The 18,722-nt window shown below is 44.4% G+C and overlaps 1 protein-coding gene across 5 annotated transcripts in view; it reads left to right on the top strand.

The window, feature by feature from the left end:
• The window catches only part of LOC137439948 (DNA excision repair protein ERCC-6-like), a 173,315-nt gene extending 156,212 nt beyond the window's left edge, over window positions 1-17,103 (top strand). For 2 of the 5 annotated variants that reach the window (XM_078768340.1, XM_068136233.2), the window contains exons 26-27: window positions 10,025-10,178; window positions 13,649-14,602. In XM_078768340.1, coding sequence (XP_078624466.1) covers window positions 10,025-10,178; window positions 13,649-14,083 — 589 coding nt within the window. In that variant the 3' untranslated portion in view covers window positions 14,084-14,602. Of the gene's footprint in view, window positions 1-10,024; window positions 10,179-13,648; window positions 14,604-16,860 lie in introns of those variants that run through there. The other 3 variants (XM_078768339.1, XM_068136234.2, XM_068136232.2) reach the window with 3 other exon arrangements.
• Window positions 17,104-18,722: the final 1,619 nt, after the last annotated feature.

Raw genomic sequence — 18,722 nt, 5'->3', positions numbered from 1 at the left:
ATAATGGTTATCGTAATGATCCCTATGGTGTCCCACTATTTACATCCTCCCAGCAAGACATCCTCCCACTCACAGCCACTCTTTACTTCCTATCACTAATCGAGGTAGCTACCACGACCAGGCCACTCTTTACTTCCTATCACTAATCGAGGTAGCTACCACGACCAGCCACTCTTTACTTCCTATCACTAATCGAGGTAGCTACCACGACCAGCCACTCTTTACTTCCTATCACTAATCGAGGTCGCTACCACGACCAGCCACTCTGCTATTTAGACTCTAAAAGTCTAAATATACTACATTCTAAGCTCCGGCAGTATCAACTTTTTCCGAGATCTATATATCGGTGGGCTCATACTGGTATATAACGACTGGTATGTCGGTATCAAATTTTTTTTTTTTTAACGCAGGTTCCAAAAATACATAATGGTACAATTATGTAATGCCCCATTATGTATTCATATATGACATAAATATCATTGACACATGGTAATTCATGGCATACATCATGCACTCAATCTTTTCAAATTATGGGGAATTGTTTTCGTACGATAGAGAATTTGGTTGATAGAGAGAGTAAAAAGGGGTTCCATTTTGTCCTCCGCTTACATTTTTCTTGCAGGATATTTTCTGAAGACAATAGGTGATGACTATTGAGCATTAATCGTAGATAGCAGGCGAGTGCCAGCTCGCTCAGTAAATATTATTGCTCAGTAAAAAGCTAGCTCGGAGCCCGATATTGGCACACACGATGATGAATGACATGGACAGTAACGATAATCGGAACAGACCTCCCTGGAGAGCAGCTGTTGTTTATCTCACACCATGACGACAATAGTAGTGCCAATGATCGCCTTTAATGTGTTTTCTTGGGGAATTTTTCAGGCAAGAAAAGAAATGAATATTTCATTCCAAAGTGATTTGCACACGCTGATGGATCTTTTGTACATTATAATGAGTTAAGGGGGGTCCATTGTACTGAACTGATACTCTAATAGGGGAATTAGTGATGTGGTAGGGGATGGTTCCGGGGTGTGAAGTGGGGGCTGGGAGGCCATTGTTACGGGATTTACCCCTCCCCCACCCCTCCCCCCCCCTCCCCCCCACTCCCCCAATTGATGAGAACGGTTATTTTATTTCCAACTTAAACTTGTATTAAATACGATTTTGTTTTAAAGCGAGATCAGACGATGTATACACGAGTAGTGCTGGGCAGATATCGGTATCGCAGATGGCTGTGTCAGTAATCGGCGCAGGTAGATATCGGTATAACCATCGCGGATTGCCTTCTCGGTAATCGGCACAGGCTATCGGTATCGGTATAACCATCGCCGATTGCCTTCTCAGTAATCGGCGCAGGTCGATATCGGTATAACCATCGCCGATTGCCTTCTCAGTAATCGGCGCAGGTCGATATCGGTATAACCATCGCCGATTGCCTTCTCAGTAATCGGCGCAGGTCGATATCGGTATAACCATCGCCGATTGCCTGCTCAGTAATCGGCACAGGCTATCGGTATCGCCGTATCCTTAATTGGCACACAGGCTTTTTAAAGCACGCCTGATTCATATAAAATTAGAATGGCATTCGGTAGAAAGTGTGGAGGATATGGAATGGTTGAAGGCCCCTCCAAGAAGATTGTCGTTCAAGAAGTTTATTGGACAACTTCCACTTAGTACAGTAGAGATATACGTCAAATAAATATAAAGACACACCAAAAACACCAGCATACACAGTACTGACAGCCAAGCGAAGTTCTGAATTCTGTAGCCAAAACAAGTCCCTTTATACTGGCTGGAGGAAAAGAAACGGAATTGGGAGGGGCAAATAGTGGGAGGAGCAAAGATGGGATTGGTCGAATATGGAGTGGGAGGGACAGAGAGAGCAGTGAGATTGGTCGAGTGAAGTATGGGTTGGAGGGATGCAAGGATTGAGGGATGCAGTGCGATTGGTCGAGTGTGGAAGGGAGGGGGGGGGGGGGGTGTGGTGGGAGAGAGATCGGAGGTACTGAGAAAAAGATAAGACTTGCATATGTGTTTTTTTTAAATGAGGAACTTCTGTTTTCACCCCTCAGCCCAAATTGGGCTAAGGAGTATTGTCGTCCGGGCGTCCGTCAACTTTTGGTTTCCGTCAATTTAAAGGAGAACGGCTTGTCCGATTAAATCCATTTTTGCAGTGTGTTGGGGTTGAGTCGAGGAAGGTGCCTTTCGAAAATGGGCGTGCTGCGATTTTCAATATGGCCGCCATGGCAGCCATCTTGAAATTGGTTTCCGTCAATTTTGAGCAGAACGGCTTGTCCAATTAAATCCATTTTTGCAGTGTGTGTTGGGGTTGAGTAGAGGAAGGTTCATGGGCGCGCTGTGATTTTCAATATGGCCATCATGGCAGCCATCTTGAAATTGGTTTACACCATGCATGGGCTGAGGGGTTACACCCGCTTTGCTGTGCTATTTATTCTCATTGTCCACATCAGACTATGCGGAGCCAGAACTCTTTAATTATGCTTGGAGACTTCAGGGACATAGGAAGGTCAAGCTTCATTTCTCAATGTACTGCATTTTTCAAAACTTTATTTGTACATCTCACAAGTAAAGTGGATATATCTTTTACTCATTCTTTGCTTATAGAACTTCCTGTATGAGTTTTGCAAGCACATGTCTGTAATTAACATTATTGTTCACAGGATTTGAGCATTTTGCTAGTTATCCAGTAAGGGTTATCACTTATCATACAACCAACCATGATTCATGTTCAAACTTCAAACTTGCATGCCATTAAATAAGAAAGTCCTTATTTAATTTATTACTGCATCAATTACAGGTATTTATTGCCCAATTGTCATAAAAGAGTTGTCTATATGGCTTAATAAATTGCTCAAATCAACTGCATAGTGATTTATATGAAAGACCCACACTCAATTTTCAAGATTTAAAAAACCCAGCCAAAAGACCAATTGTCGCATATGGAATTGTGGTTGCCTCAGGGAAGCCATGGATCGTTATCCACTCTGTCACCATGGCAACCACATTCCTTTGCTTGACCACAAACCCAACCTTTTTTTCATCATTTTCCTAAAACGATGGTCAGCTCATGAATAAAATTCCCAATCAATGATGGGCCATGATTCAATAACAGCTAATTTGTAGGTGAGACTCTTAATTATTAGTTGGGTATATGAAAAAGTGTATATATTAAAAAACTCCAACGAGCCAGACACTGCAATCTTCACTCGTGCTGCCTTATCAGCTTATCTCTGTGGAAATGCAAAGCTGCATGTGCAGTTCATAACCTAAGGTGCCTGGCGTCCTGCCCAGGTGGGAGGTCTCCGTGCAAACAGCGCGACCCCGTTGTTCCCATACAAGAAGCACCCACCACCTGACCAGTAAATTCCAAGGAATCATCATATAGAATATATGGACATATTTGTGTAGTATCAGAAAAATGTAGAAACTTATATGTATCACGGCAAATAGTTGAAATTTCTTGCTGTACTCATGTTTTTTTTTAGTAAATAGCCAATTATAATTGAAATACACTTCCACAAAAGCATACCTCCGCCAGGCTGAACAGTTTACGTTTTGTATCCCACTGATAGGCCAGATCTGAATTCACACCTAAACTAAAATCGAATCTGCTTGTTCTTGTCGCCTAACAAACTCATTCACCTAGTTTTGTCAAAAGTCGTCCATAATGTTTTAAAATATGCTATGTATAGTTTTTGGCCCCAGCACTGAATGGTGAAGAATCACTTAGAAATTAAAAATTATCTGATCCAGGTCCAGATTCGAATCTTCACCAAAATCGAATTAATTCTTCCTTGTGTTACGTGTTACCTCCCCAAACTCCGGTTACGGTGCCCTTCAGTATTGCTTTGAGAGCATTGGGGAATGATGGTACCATCATATGTATTGTTCATTTGATGCAAGTGATTTTTTCATGGTACTTTCTTTAAAAGTGTTATTATTGTGTATGTGAGAGTTCTTAATACAATTACTTGTTTGTTCTACACAGTTGTATTGGTTTGGTTTTGACATGGTTTATAAGAACACTCAAAATATCAAATCTTTCTGCCGCGTTCCCTCTCGAGACTCTGAGGGGCACCGTAACTGGAGTTTGGGGAGGTAACATGAAACAAATTGGGGGCTTGTCTGCGATCGAATTCCCTAACATACCCAAATTTGACATTTCCTAACATTCCAAAATTTGACATTCCCTAACATTCCCAAATTTGACTTTTTGTGTGAAAGTTAACAGGCTTGCTTACTAATAGTCACAATGGTGCTTGACATGGAAAATTTTGTGACGTCCCCTAACGAGATACAGTTCCAGGCATTAAAAAGATCGGAACTTAGGACATTGGCCAAATGCTGTAACTTGGAGGTTCGAGTCAATATGAAGAAGGCAGAAATGTTTGTTATTTTGAGTGTTCTAATAAACCAGGGTAAAACCACACCAATGCAATTGTGTAGAACAAACAAGTAATTGTATTAAGAACTCTCACATACACATTAATAACACTCTTAAAGAAAGTACCATGAAAATATCACTTGCATCAAATGAACAATACATATGATGGTACCATCATTCCCCAATGCTCTCAAAGCAATAAACTCACGATACGCCAAACGTGAGTGTAATGGAACATTCCCCAAAGTCCGTGCACGAATCTCCACGATGGGTGAAGGTCGAAGTCGTGCAGAACGACAAGAACAGGCAGTTATCGGTGCGGCTGCGAATGAGGAGTTACGAGTTGAGAGGTCGATATGGGAATTGAGCCAACATGGGAACCAACGGCGATCCACATAATGATGTCGACATGGGAATCCCAACAACGAAGCACCAGGCGGACGGCCTCTTCGAGGAAAAAATGGCCGATCGGCCTGTAATGGAGGCTCTTGCTTTCCCGCCAACAATAGCTCACACTTGGTAATAAAACCTGAGACGCAGGTTTAATTGCAATCGCAATATAACAACTTGCTTTCGTCTCCTGGAAAGCAAATCCAACGGAAGGAAATCTCATTTCCTTCCACAAAGCCCAAAACAAGTGTGTGTCCACCCTCAGGAGAGCCAGGAAACAATATCTCTCCGTTCTCAGGACAGAACTCTCTTATCTGTCTCCCTCTTCCAAATCCTGGTGGCGTCTGGTCAAATCTGTTTCTGGTGTTTGTTCCCCCTCCATCCCCTCCCTCACCTTAAACGGCCACACGGCTGACTCCGCACGTGAAAAAGCTGAATGCCTCAACTCTGTGTTTGCCTCTAAATCTTGCGTCCAAAACCCATCCCTCTCTGTACCCACCGTACCCAGTCGTACCCAGCTGCTCCTTGACTCTGTGTCCTTTCCTCCTGACAAGGTGGAAAAGTTTCTGTCAACCCTCGACTGATTCTGCAACTGGACCTGACGGCATCAGCCCACGGGTCCTAAAATCCTGTTACTTCGCTCTTTCACTCCCTCTCTCTGTTCTCTTCACCCTCTCTTTTGCTCAAGGTCATCTGCCATCTGCTTGGAAATCTGCCAACATCACCGCTTTGCACAAAAAAGGTGCAAAAACAGATCCCAGCAACTACAAACCAATCAGCCTTCTCCCAATTATCAGCAAAGTCATGGAATCCATCATTGCTTCAGATATGAAATCTTTCCTCTTCTCCAATGGCTTGATCTCTGATCATCAATTTGGTTTCAGACCTGGTCACTCTACTCTGGACATGCTGCTTCTGCTTTCTTAACAATGGATGGAGGTCCTCAATGCCAAACAGGAAATTAGAGCTGTCTCCCTTGACATATCACTTGCCTTCGATACGGTCTGGCACCCCGCTCTGCTCACCAAACTCTCCTCTTTTGGTATCCATGGAAATCTCCACGCATGGCTGGCGGACTTCCTCTCAAGTCGTAGTCAACGTGTGGCCCTGAATGGGTTTCTCTCATCTCCTCTTCCTGTTCAGGCTGGAGTTCCCCAAGGCAGTGTTCTGGGCCCTGTGCTTTTTCTGGTCTTCATCAATGATCTCTCTGACTCTCCTGAAAATCCCCTCTATCTCTTTGCTGATGACTCTACTCTCTGTCGCTCCATTCCTCATCCCTCAGATCGGCAGTCTGCAGCCTCCTCACTCTCTGCAGACCTGGACAAAATCACAGACTGGGCAAACAAGTGGAACATGTCTTTCAATCCTGACAAATCTCACACTCTTACGATGTCTCTCCGAAAAGACCGACTGGACAACCCTCCCATCCACTTTCTGAATAATCCTCTCCAAGAAGTTCTGTCACTCAAGCTTTTGGGTCTCACTATCTGCCATGATCTTTCCTGGGAAAACCACATTTCAAATCTGGCCTCCAAAGCCAGTCGCCGACTGGGCATCCTCCGTCGTGCGAAGTCTTTCTTTGGCACACCTGAGCTCCTCACCACATACAAGGCTTTCATCCGCAGCTCAATGGAATACTGCTCTCCCCTCTGGGCTGGTGCTCATGCCTCACACCTAGCTCGTCTTCACGCTGTTGAAACCAAAGCATTCAGAATCATTGGAATCTCCCGCGATGAAGCTAACTCCAAGGGCCTCTCACTCACTCACCGCAGGCAGGTTGGTGGTCTTTCCGTCTTCTACCGACTCCTCTCTGGCCATGCCCCCCCCCCCCCCAGCTTTCTCTGGGCTTTGTCCCGCAAATATTCCTACAGGTCGCACAAGATCTGCCTGCAACCCTCTTATGGTTAAACTGCCAAAATCAAGACTCTCTGCTCACCTTCATTCCTCTTTTCTCCCGCCTCTGGAACAAACTCCCTCACTCTCTTCAATCCCACTCCACCCTCCAGGTCTTTAAAACAGCTGTTCACCACCATCTCTTATCTTCCCCCATCCAAAACCTTGATCTTTTCTACCCCTTCTAATTTCACCCCAATTCCACTTTTTTGAAATACCAACTTCTGTCCTGGAAGTCCTTGGTGTGCTTGTGTTTTATACTTCTCCCACCCCCCCCCCCCCTTCCCCACGCCTCCTCCCCCCAAGCCCTCTCCCTCCCACACATCTCCCTGCTCTCAAATGTTGTGTGCTCTCAAGTGTTTGTGTGCTTCCCCGTCTCTCCCCATCTTGTCTTCCGCTCCCTCTTTTTATATATTTTGTTTGTCTGGTTGATTTGTTTGTGAAGTAAATGTCAGCTCTTTCACGAGCCTCGATTCAGTATACAAAAAAAACAAAAAAATGGGACGATGCCACGGCAATCCCTTTCATGGGAAGCCTCAATTCATTTGCGACCAATATCGAGCCTGGTGTTGGCTTAGTGGTTAGGGTGCCGGCTTGGGATCCTAGGATCCTGGGTTCGAATCCCGGTCGATCGCTGAATTAACACCAGGGGGGTTGACTCAGCCTGTCATCCTTCCGAGGTTGGCAAACTGAGTACCAGCTTGCTGGGATGAATGATCCCGGTGTGTACCCCGGTTTAGAATAGGTACACCGTATCCCTGCGCATCGTAAGAGGCGACTTAAGCCTAAGTCACACATAGGCGGATTTGTCGGCGACTACTGGCGACTGGAAAAATCGCCACCACCCGCCGACAATCGGAATAAAACCGTAATGGACGGTCTTCTGTAGTCGTGGTTATCCTCCCCAGGTCAGCTGCAGTCGGCAAGAGCCGCAAAGGGGCCAAATGTTTTTTTAAATGTTTGAAAACGGCGCGCTCAGTCGTCCTCAAAAAAGATCCGCCATGCTGTCGTGATGGAACCGCCATGCTGTCGTCGGTATCCGTAATAAGACCGTAAAGCGGCCGCAACCCAGTCGCTCATAGTCTTCCGCAATCGCCCCAGCATCGCCCCACCAGCTAGCACAGCAGAGATGCGAATGCCATACGGCCTTCCTGCGGCATCTTCCCGACTACGGGCCGACACTGTTGCGGCTGCATATCGACTACAGAAGAACTGTCACGTCTCCCCTGCGGCTATGGGAGACTGACGACGACAGCAGTAGGACTAGTGGCGGCCGAGTTACGGCCATTGGCGACAGAGATACGACTGCCTGGCGACTGCATTACGACATACCACGATTCCATGGCAAGACAGGATGGTGTGAGGTGTGAGGGTCTCCGTGGAGTGAGGTCCTGTGGTGCCGACAAGGATATGGCTTTATTGTTTGGACTTGGGACTTTTGGGAACTTTATTTTTGGGACTTTGGTCCTTTGGAAACTTTATTTATAGGACTTGGGACCAGTGGAAATAATTTGTTGGACTTTATTTCCATTCTCTCTCCCTGCAGAAAAGTTTGATTATTACATTACAATGATACATCTTTATTAACTTTCTTATTGTACATCAAACATCTTTATGCTTCATGTCATACATCATTGAAATGAATAAAGTGAAATGTAAAATAGGGAAATAAAGATTTAAAAAGTTGTGTGAATCGTGTCCAATCGCCGGCGGTCTTATTGCAGTCTTGCGGACGTCGGAGTAAACCGCCACCCGGCCCCAATGCAGTCGCCGCGATCCGCCATCGGTCGTAATCTAGCCGCCAGACTGTCGCCACGCTGCCGCCGTGCATCCGCAATGCAGTCGTCGTCGATCTTCAACAGTCGCCATCCCACTCGGGGCGTCGTCGCAATGTGGCCGCCTGCAGTCGCCATACTGCCGCCTGACCATATTTGACCGCCCGAAATCGCCAGTAGTCGCCGAAAAATCTTGATCGCCGGCAGTCGCCAAAATATCCGCCTATGTGTGACCGGGGCCTAAGGGTTGGCGTCAGGAAGGGCATCCGGCCATAAAAACATTGCCTCAAACAGGGAACCATGATTGTCATGGGGCCCGCAAGGCTAGCCCCCGCTCTAGTGGGGAAAATGGCCTTTAAAACGATCATTCATTCATTCATTCATCGAGATGTCTGCTCGCAGCCTCGATGCGACTCACGGCTGGCTCTTTTTCCCCATCGATCTTTTCTCTCTTCTCTTCTGGTTTCTTTGCTGCATTTTCCTTTTTCCTTCAAAAACATGTCTTTTTACCTTTTACTAAAGTCATCTCTATTTCACACAAAAATCTTAACAACAATATTACCTGAAACTAAAAAAAGCCTACAAGTATATAATAACAAAGGCGAAGTGACGAATCCGTAACACTTGTCACACACCCAACCTGTCCACTAAGTTTCGTCCGAATCCGTCCACAACTTTTTGTGATATCGTGGTACACACTTTATTGGTTTTAGCCCTATCACTCTGTTTCCTTCTATACTGATGTTGGACTCCAGTCCTATTATTTTACATACCACATGCCTCTTTCTGCCTCTGCATTTACACCTCAAGGGAATATACCTACTCTGCACCCCACATATTTGCTCCTTGAAAGTAGCCCATTTCTGTTGTTTCGGATTAATCAGAAGTTTATCCCATCATGGAAATTTATTGAGATATTAGACACAGTATGTGAAACAAACCTTTAAAGATGTGGTTATGTTGTGGTTTAGCTCAGAGGGGTAGAGATAGAGGGCATCACAACATCCTCGTGATGGAAATGGTTATTGCTAACTTGGTATTAGTTTGTGCTTTTATGTTACGTGAGCTCAAAGGCAACAAAGGTTATAAAAGTTAATTCAAGTTGTGGGTTAGCTCATTGATTACAGTTGGTGGTGATCTGCTACCAAAGTACCATTTTAACTTCTTTATTTTCATGGTCCTTTAGGACAAGGTCTTTTGCAAGTCGTGAGTGCATCTAGGACAAGGTCTTCATATTACATATGTGAATTTAAGGAAGACCTCCTCTCTCTTTACCATACCAATACCCTTTATACATTGGAAAATGGCAGAGACATGTCATGGTAAAAATGGAATATTTGATTTTTAAAATTTCCATGGCATGTGGCAGAATGACATACATTGTGCAATTACACGTGTTGTTAACATTCTCCCATGTGTGATGCACAATGTGCGTTTCATACAAATATATTAGTTCTCGTGTATGTTGCAATTTGTGAAATTTTTCTCTTCTTCTTCTCCTTCCACTTCTTCTTCTTCTTCTCGTTTACCATTACCCTTCTGCCCCTTCCTCCCACAGGGCGCACATCCTTTCTGACGATGAAATAGAGTCGTGTGATGGTGCGGTTTCTGCTCAATTAGGCTTGGGGAAGAGTAAATGGCGGCAGTCAACGGCAAACTCATCATTCCGACACGTGCATTTATCAGATTCAGATTCAGACACGGAGTCAAAGGTTGATTTTGCTGCTTTTTATTTGATTAATTTTATTTACATTTATTCATTAGAAAAGGTTAATTTTGTTGTTCATTATTTATTTGGAAGACAGTGCAGCCTGATGTTGGCTTAGCGGTTAGGGTGCCGGCTTGGGATCCCAGGATCCTGGGTTCGAATCCCGGTCGATCGTTGAATTAACGCCAGGGGGGTTGACTCAGCCTGTCATCCTTCCGAGGTCGGCAAATTGAGTACCAGCTTGCTGGGATGAATGATCACGGTGTGTACCCCGATTTAGAATAGGTACACCGTATCCCTGCACATCGTAAGAGGCGACTAAGGGTTGGCGTCGGGAAGGGCATCTGGCCATAAAAACATTGCCTCAAACAGGGAACCATGAGCTCATGGGGCCCGCAAGGCTAACCCCCGCCCCAGTGGGGAAAATGGCCTTAAAACGATCATTCATTCATTCATTCATTCATTCATTCATTCACAGTGCAGCAATTCTCTTTGTTCGTATGCAACACATGGCTGTGGGGTAGCATCATTGGTCAGGAGCATGGTTGTGCTGCTGATGCTGTGCTGTCCGAAGCTGGGGCAGAAATTTGGAATTTGGCCATGGATAGCTTGCCTACTCTTCGCGAAGGATACCATGGGATCTTTAACGTCCACCAACAAATGCTGGCAGACGAGACGCCGATTTTGACATCTGTCTGGGGGACGGCACACACATACATGAATCATCCAGCCTGTGAAACACCGGGATAACAGTTTATAGATTTGTTGCGATTCAAACCCAGGCTGGACAGCTTTGAGGCGTGTTGGTACTTTTAGGCTATCCTGCCGGCCTAGTGCAGCAATGAAAAGAAGGTACTGATCCGAAATGCAATGTTCGACTTCCAACGATTCTGCTATCAATAATTTGAAAGGAAAAGACTGTGGTTATCTGGAAAGGAGGTTTCTTCACCGGAGGTCTCGCACCTTCAGATTTTGTGTCGGACTTCACATCCTGGTTTTCTTTGTATGATCTTCCTTTCCCTTCTAACAGTGCTGAAGTTCATTGAGGAGTTTGCGCGTTCCGCATGCATGTGCATTTGTCTGTTTTCCTATCCATGAGTCCTTGAATCGATGCTTTTATATCCATATGGAAGATGACCAATATTACCGCAATCCACACGGTTGTTCCTCTGCTTTCCTGCACAACTTGGACTACGTGTGTGTGTGTGTGTGTGTGTGTGTGTGTGTGTGTGTGTGTGTGTGTGTGTGTGTGTGTGTGTGTGTGTGTGTGTGTGTGTGTGTGTGTGTGTTAGTTAGTTATATGTTAGTTATATGTACCTGTCTGAAAGCGATTTTTCTAATGATGAGGTCATGCCAGTCGCTAATTACAGCAATGTTGTTATCATCTTTTTTTTTCTTTCTTTTTTTGTATACATAATCGAGGCTCGTGAAAGAGCTAACATTTATCACACAAACAAATCAAACAGGCAAACAAACAAAGTATATAAAAAGGGGAGCGGTAGACAAGATGGGGAGAGAAGGGGAAGCACATAAACACAACATTTGAGAGCAGGGACATCGGGAATGTGTGGGAGGGAGAGGGCTTGGGGGGAGGTGGCATGGGAAGGGGGTGGTGGGGGAGTTGGAGAAGTATAAACACAAGGACACCAGGGACTTCCAGGACAGAAGTTGGTATTTCAAAAAAGTGGATTTGGGGTGAAATTAACGGGGGTAGAAAAGATCAAGGTTTTGGATGGGGGAAGATAGATGGTGGTGAACCGCTGTTTTAAAGACCTGGAGGGAGGAGTGGGATTGAAGAGAGTGACGGAGTTTGTTCCAGAGGCGGGAGAAAAGAAGAATGAAGGAGTGTAGGTGAGCAGAGAGTCTTGATTTTGGCAGTTTAACCATAAGAGGGTTGCAGGCAGATCTTGTGCGACCTGTAGGACATATTTGGGAGGCAGAGCACAGAGAGAGCTGGAGGAGCAAGGCCGGAGAGGAGTCGGTAGAAGACAGAAAGACCACCAACCTGCCTGCGGTGAGTAAGTGGAAGACTCTCGGAGTTAGCTTCATCGCGGGAGATTCCAATGATTCTGAACGCTTTGGTTTCAACAGCGTGAAGACGAGCTAGGTGAGAGGCAGGAGCACCAGCTCAGAGGGGAGAACAGTATTCCATTGAGCTGCGGATGAAAGCCTTGTATGTGGTGAGGAGCTCAGGTGTGCCAAGGAAGGACTTCGCACGATGGAGGATGCCCCGTCGGCGACTGGCTTTGGAGGCCAGATTTGAAATGTGGTTTTCCCAGGAAATATCGTGACAGAACTTCTTGGAGAGGATTATTCAGAAAGTGGATGGGAGGGTTGTCCAGTCGGTCTTTTCGGAGAGACATCGTAAGAGTTTGAGATTTGTCAGGATTGAAAGACATGTTCCACTTGTTTGTGCAGTTTGTGATTTTGTCCAGGTCTGCAGAGAGTGAGGAGGCTGCAGACTGCCGATCTGAGGGATGAAGAATGGAGCGACAGAGAGTGGAGTCATATAATAAGATGATAAGATATAATTATAAGGTTGCATATATTAAGATCAAACTTATCTCTATTTTACAGCATGACTCAGCCTGGTGTTGGCTTAACGGTTAAGGTGGCTGGCTTGAGATCTTAAGGCCCTGAGTTTGAGCCCCTGTCATGCCATTGAATTAACACCAGGTGGGTTGACTCTGCCAGTCACCTTTCCAAGGTTGGCAAAATTAGTACGATAACAGATGACTGGTAATATAGCGGCATTGCATCAGCGGCAGCCGCGCCTCCAGAAAATGATGCAACCAGCCACAGGCTGTACACGAACCACCATCGGCATCCTGTCACTCCAGAAGGAACGCTTGGCAAATTTTAACTTCTGCAACCAACTTTTGAAAGTTCCAGTTTGAGTACCAGTTCCACAAAATTGAGTACCAGTTCACTGGTAATTCCCTGCTTGTCGTTAAAGGCGGCAAAAAGGGTTGGCGTCAGGAAGGGCATCCGGCCGTAAAACATTGCTTCAAAAAGGGGACCGAAAAACAACAACAACCACGGTTCCCGAAAAAGGCCAACCCCCGCTTTGCGGGGAAAAATGGCCTCTAAAGGTGGTTTTTTTTGTTTTGTTTTTTTTAACCAACTTTTGAAAGGTATATTTCTAAAGGTAGATTTTGACTGTGCATGGTTCTTGTGGCCATTCTTCCTCGACACCTCGACACACTCGAGCTGCCCTGAAGCACATTGGGTTGTACAGATTAATTGATCAAACTGCTTGTTCACTTATTGTGAAGCTTACTATGCACTTCTACTCTCGACGTTATATCTGTTTGTGTGCCCATACCTGTCCATTCCTTTTACACACTCCATTAAGATAATAGATCACATCTCCAGCCATCCCCCTGACATACAAGTAATCTTTTCTCTCACTGCCTGTGACTCATCTTGTTCTGTTTTTTCCATGTTAACCTTCCACCCATTTGCATTTGTCAGATCTTCAAAAAGGAAGTCGTGAACAATGAAGTATCAAGAAAAATTGTGGGACACAGACAAAAGGAAACCAGCTTAAAAAATGAGGAAGAGGACGATGCTAAAGGAGATGAGGAAGAGGAAGATTCTGGAGGGGAAGACATGGAACAGAAGGATTGTCTTGGGGAAGAGGTGCAACAAGAAGAATCTGCCGAAAAGGAAGAGCACTCTGGTGCAGAAGAGGAAGAGGATTCTGCAGATGAAACGGAAGAGGATTCTGGAGAGGAAGAGGAAGAGTATTCTGGAGAAGAAGAGGCTTCTAGTGGAGAAGAAGAGGATTCTAGTGGAGAAGAAGAGGATTCTGAAGCAGAGGAAGAGGATTCTGAAGAAGAAGAGGATTCTGAAGAAGAAGAAGAGGATTCTGGAGAAGAAGAAGAAGCAAAGTTGGGAGTGAAGTAAGTAGGAGATGAAGATTCTGAGATTGAGGAAGGAGGGGTTTACACTAATAGAGATTATGCCGAGTGCTGTGGGGATAAAGAGGAAGATTGAGGTTTGGGAGAAAAAAAAGAAAACGTGAAGAGGAAAGGATTTCGAAAAAGTTTTGGAAGAAGGAATATACCAAAATACAGTAACAATGGACAAAAGTACCATGAGTCCTTGATAAAATAGATGGATGGGGAGGTGGGGGGCAGGGTGAACGAAGAAACGTTCTCATGGTGTTTGAACAACTGCCATAAATGATGATTAAATATTGTTTATTTTCAAACGTGGTTTGAATCTGCACTTTTACACATCGTAGACATTGTAGTTTTCCAGGTTGCATCGTGATCGTGTAATCCAGCGAGTTGAGTGTGCACGATGTTATTTTAACATCCTCACTTGTCGTGCTGCACGGTGATCACTGCGTGGCCAAAAAAAAACCCTGTGAAGGTGTTTGTGTTGAACATGGATCCTTCTCTTTTGATAAAAATACTTGTGAAAAATGTTGTGGTATTTTTTTTCTTAAGCACAAAATCCAACAGGGACACTCGATGTGCATTTCCCTCCCTCGTGTTTATTTTAATTTTAAACATTATTGTATAACCTTCATGCTTAAAGTTACTGCCTTTTTGTACCTGAACTAAAATTGCACTTCATGATTGATCATAACATCTTGTTTGTGCTTCATCAATATTCTCTATCGTGCCACCTTTTCCTTTCACCTGCTCCAACACTTACACACTCCCTGCACCCAGGTCACCCGCAACTCCTCACTCTAATGTACAGTCCTCATTAACCATGCACGCACATACATACATACATACATACACACCCACAGACATACATACACACCCACATACATACATACATACATACATACATACATACATACCCACATACATACACACCCACATACATACATACATACATACATACACACCCACATACATACATACATACATACACACCCACATACATACATACATACATACACACCCACATACATACATACATACATACATACACACCCACATACATACATACATACATACACACCCACATACATACATACATACATACACACCCACATACATACATACATACATACACACCTACATACATACGTACATACATACGTACATACATACGTACATACATACATACATACACACATACATACATACACACATACATACATACATACATACATACATACATACATACATACACACACACACACACACACACCCACATACATACATACATACACACCCACATACATACATACATACATACACACCCACATACATACATACATACATACACACACACACACACACACACACCCACATACATACATACATACATACACACCCACATACATACATACATACACACCCACATACATACACACACCCACATACATACATACATATATACATACATACATACATACATACACACACCCACATACATACATACATACATACATACATACATACATACATACATACACACACACCCACATACATACATACATACATACAAACATACATACCCACATACACACACGTGCGCGCGCACACACACATACACACGCATTTGAGGGGTGTGTGTGTGTGTGTGTGTGTGTGTGTGTGTGTGTGTGTGTGTGTGTGTGTGTGTGTGTGTGTGTGTGCTTGTCCTCATTTTCCGGCCACGCCTTATAACCCACCGGGCTCAAAATTTCCATGAAGAATATCCACTCCCCTAGGATAGTTTTGCACTTTGCAACTTTGCACCACCTCCTGCCCCTCCCTACCCCACCTCCATTACCCCCCCCCCCCCTACTGTGTGTGTGTGTGTGTGTGTGTGTGTGTGTGTGTGTGTGTGTGTGTGTGTGTGTGTGTGTTCTGATTCATTGGCCACACTGTTTGACCCACAGGGGTTCTAACTTGCCATGAAGACTGTTCACTCCCCCAGGGTGGCTTTGCACTACAAACCTCCACTTCAAACCCTCCATGCCACCCTCACCTGCTCCCCCCCTCCCCCCTAATCTGCATCCTCCTCACCCACCTAAATCTATGTAGACTAAATAAATCTATATAGACTAGCAGAAAAATTCTATATTTTCAGATCATTCAGCCTTGAATAACCTTGCAACGATTTCCTGGATGTACCGATGTGTGTGGGATTGCCGATGCCATTAGTGGGGGGGGGGCTATGTACTCAATTTCAAGTTCGTGTGCAGTTCATGTTAATTTTGGGCAACCTCTATAAATGCATTCTACTGGGTCCTACTAATCGGAAGGTCAAAGTTCAAACGTCATGACAGTGACCATACTTCATTCAAAGTACATCGACCTTGGTACCAAAATGTGGCAAATTTCACAAGGAACATTGATTATGACATTTGTTTTGTCATTTGCCCTCTCAGATGTTTGCAATATGCAAATTAATAAGCAAATGACCTAATTAGAGAAAAATATGCATATTTAACATATAGTCTTCACCACCCACGTAAATCCCATCACTTCGCATTATTATTGAATGCCAATCATTAGTTACCATCTCAAATGTGTTCTGCTGGATCCTAAACTGGAAAAATATGTTGCTTATTGTTTTCTGTTGACATGTTCTTGATATTTACTGACCTTTGACATGTACTTGACTTTACTTACCTTGACCCAAGGTGAAATGTCAAAATGCAGCTCTCACTGCTCTTGCAGATCACAGAAGATGAACTGCACAGAGATGTGTGTGTGTGTGTGGTGCAGATGATGACAACTGTACTAACAATGACCACGGACATGCTTTTGGGATGGATGAAGAAGAAGAAGATTATGAAGATCCTTTGTTGTGAACAATATAACAATCTAATCTAAAAGCAAAAACATGCTTCCAGTTTACTCAGTGCAATAATTTTTACAATTTGTGTCAACAATAACCATTAGATGCACATAGGAACACAATCATGGTAATGCAGAATTGTGGCCAAAATATGCTCTTTGAACTTTGACCTTAGTTTGAAGTCACAAGAATATTGACATCAGTCAGCTAATAGGACCCAGGATACATTTGTGATTAATTACTAACAATTAACATTTTCTGGAGACGGGATGTACTAGCCATTATATGTATAACTGGGATATATGTTTAATAGGGTATGCTAATTATGCATATTTTTGTCTCTTACTCATTTGCATATTGCAAAAAAACGAAAGGTCAAATGATGAAACAAATGTCATAACCAATGTTCCTTGTGAAATTTGCCACATTTTGGTACCCAGGTTGATATACTTTGGATGAAGTATGGTCACTGTAATGACGTTTGAACTTTGACCTTGAGTCAACGTCACTAAAGGTCAACAGAAAAAAAATGGCATCATTTTTCCGCTTTGTCGGACCCAGTAGAATACATTTATAGCGGTTGCCCAAAATTAACATGAACTGCAGATGAACTTGAGATTGAGTACATAGGCCCTCTGCCCCCCCCCCCCCCCCCTCCACTACATGGTGTAATCGACACTGGCCTCACAGCCACGTTCATTAATCTACATAGACGCGCAAAAACCCGTTATAATGATGGGCGCCCATTCTATATTTTCACATCATTCAGCTTTGAATAACCCTGCATTTATTTCCCGGATATACCGAGCAATGCGTGCAGCGGAATTACCAACGCGCAAATGCCGACACTGGAATGAAGTTCAGACAGAGTGGCGGAGGAACATGACTAATATAGGTTGCAGCATCTGCTGTACGCAGAAAGCAGGCTCGATTGCAGGAGACACTGGAAGACACTGACTGACAATCGCCAGCGGATGACGGGTGCGGACTGCAGATACAGCAGATGCTATCTCTGCTATCAGAGATGATAATCGGCAGCAGATGACAAGGGCATGGACTGCAGAGGCTATCCCTGCCAGGACAGATGATAATTACCAGCGGATGATAAGGACGTGGACTGCAGAAACAGAAGAGGCTATCTCTGCCAGGAGAGATGATAATTGCCAGCGGATGATAAGGGCGTGGACTGCAGAAAAAGAATAGGTTATCTCTGCCAGGAGAGATGATAATTGCCAGCAGATGACAAGGGCGTGGACTGCAGAAAAAGAAGAGGCTATCTTTGCCAGGAGAGATGATAATTGCCAGTGGATGACAGGGGCACAGACTGCAGAAACAGAAGATGCTATCTCTGCCATGACAGATGATAATCGCCAGCAGATGACAAGACTGCAGAAACAGAAGAGGCTATCTCTGCCAGGAGAGATGATAATTGCCAGCGGATGATAAGGGCGTGGACTGCAGAAAAAGAAGACGTTATCTCTGCCAGGAGAGATGATAATTGCCAGTGGATGACAGGGGCACAGACTGCAGAAACAGAAGAGGCTATCTCTGCCAGGAGAGATAATAATCGCCAGCAGATGACAAGGGCGTGGACTGCAGAAAAAGAAGAGTATCTCTGCCAGGAGAGATGATTGCCAGTGGATGACAGGGGCACAGACTGCAGAAACAGAAGAGGCGATCTCTGCCCGGAGAGATGATAATCGCCAGCAGATGACAAGACTGCAGAAACAGAAGAGGCTATCTCTGCCATGAGAGATGATAATTGCCAGTGGATGACAAGGGCACGGAC

This window comes from Myxine glutinosa, chromosome 14 (genome assembly GCF_964187855.1).
Source record: "Myxine glutinosa chromosome 14, kmMyxGlut1.1, whole genome shotgun sequence".
Classification (NCBI taxonomy): domain Eukaryota; kingdom Metazoa; phylum Chordata; class Myxini; order Myxiniformes; family Myxinidae; genus Myxine; species Myxine glutinosa.
The sequence above is the reverse complement of the archived record's forward strand: the minus strand, read 5'-3'. Positions and strand labels throughout refer to the sequence as shown.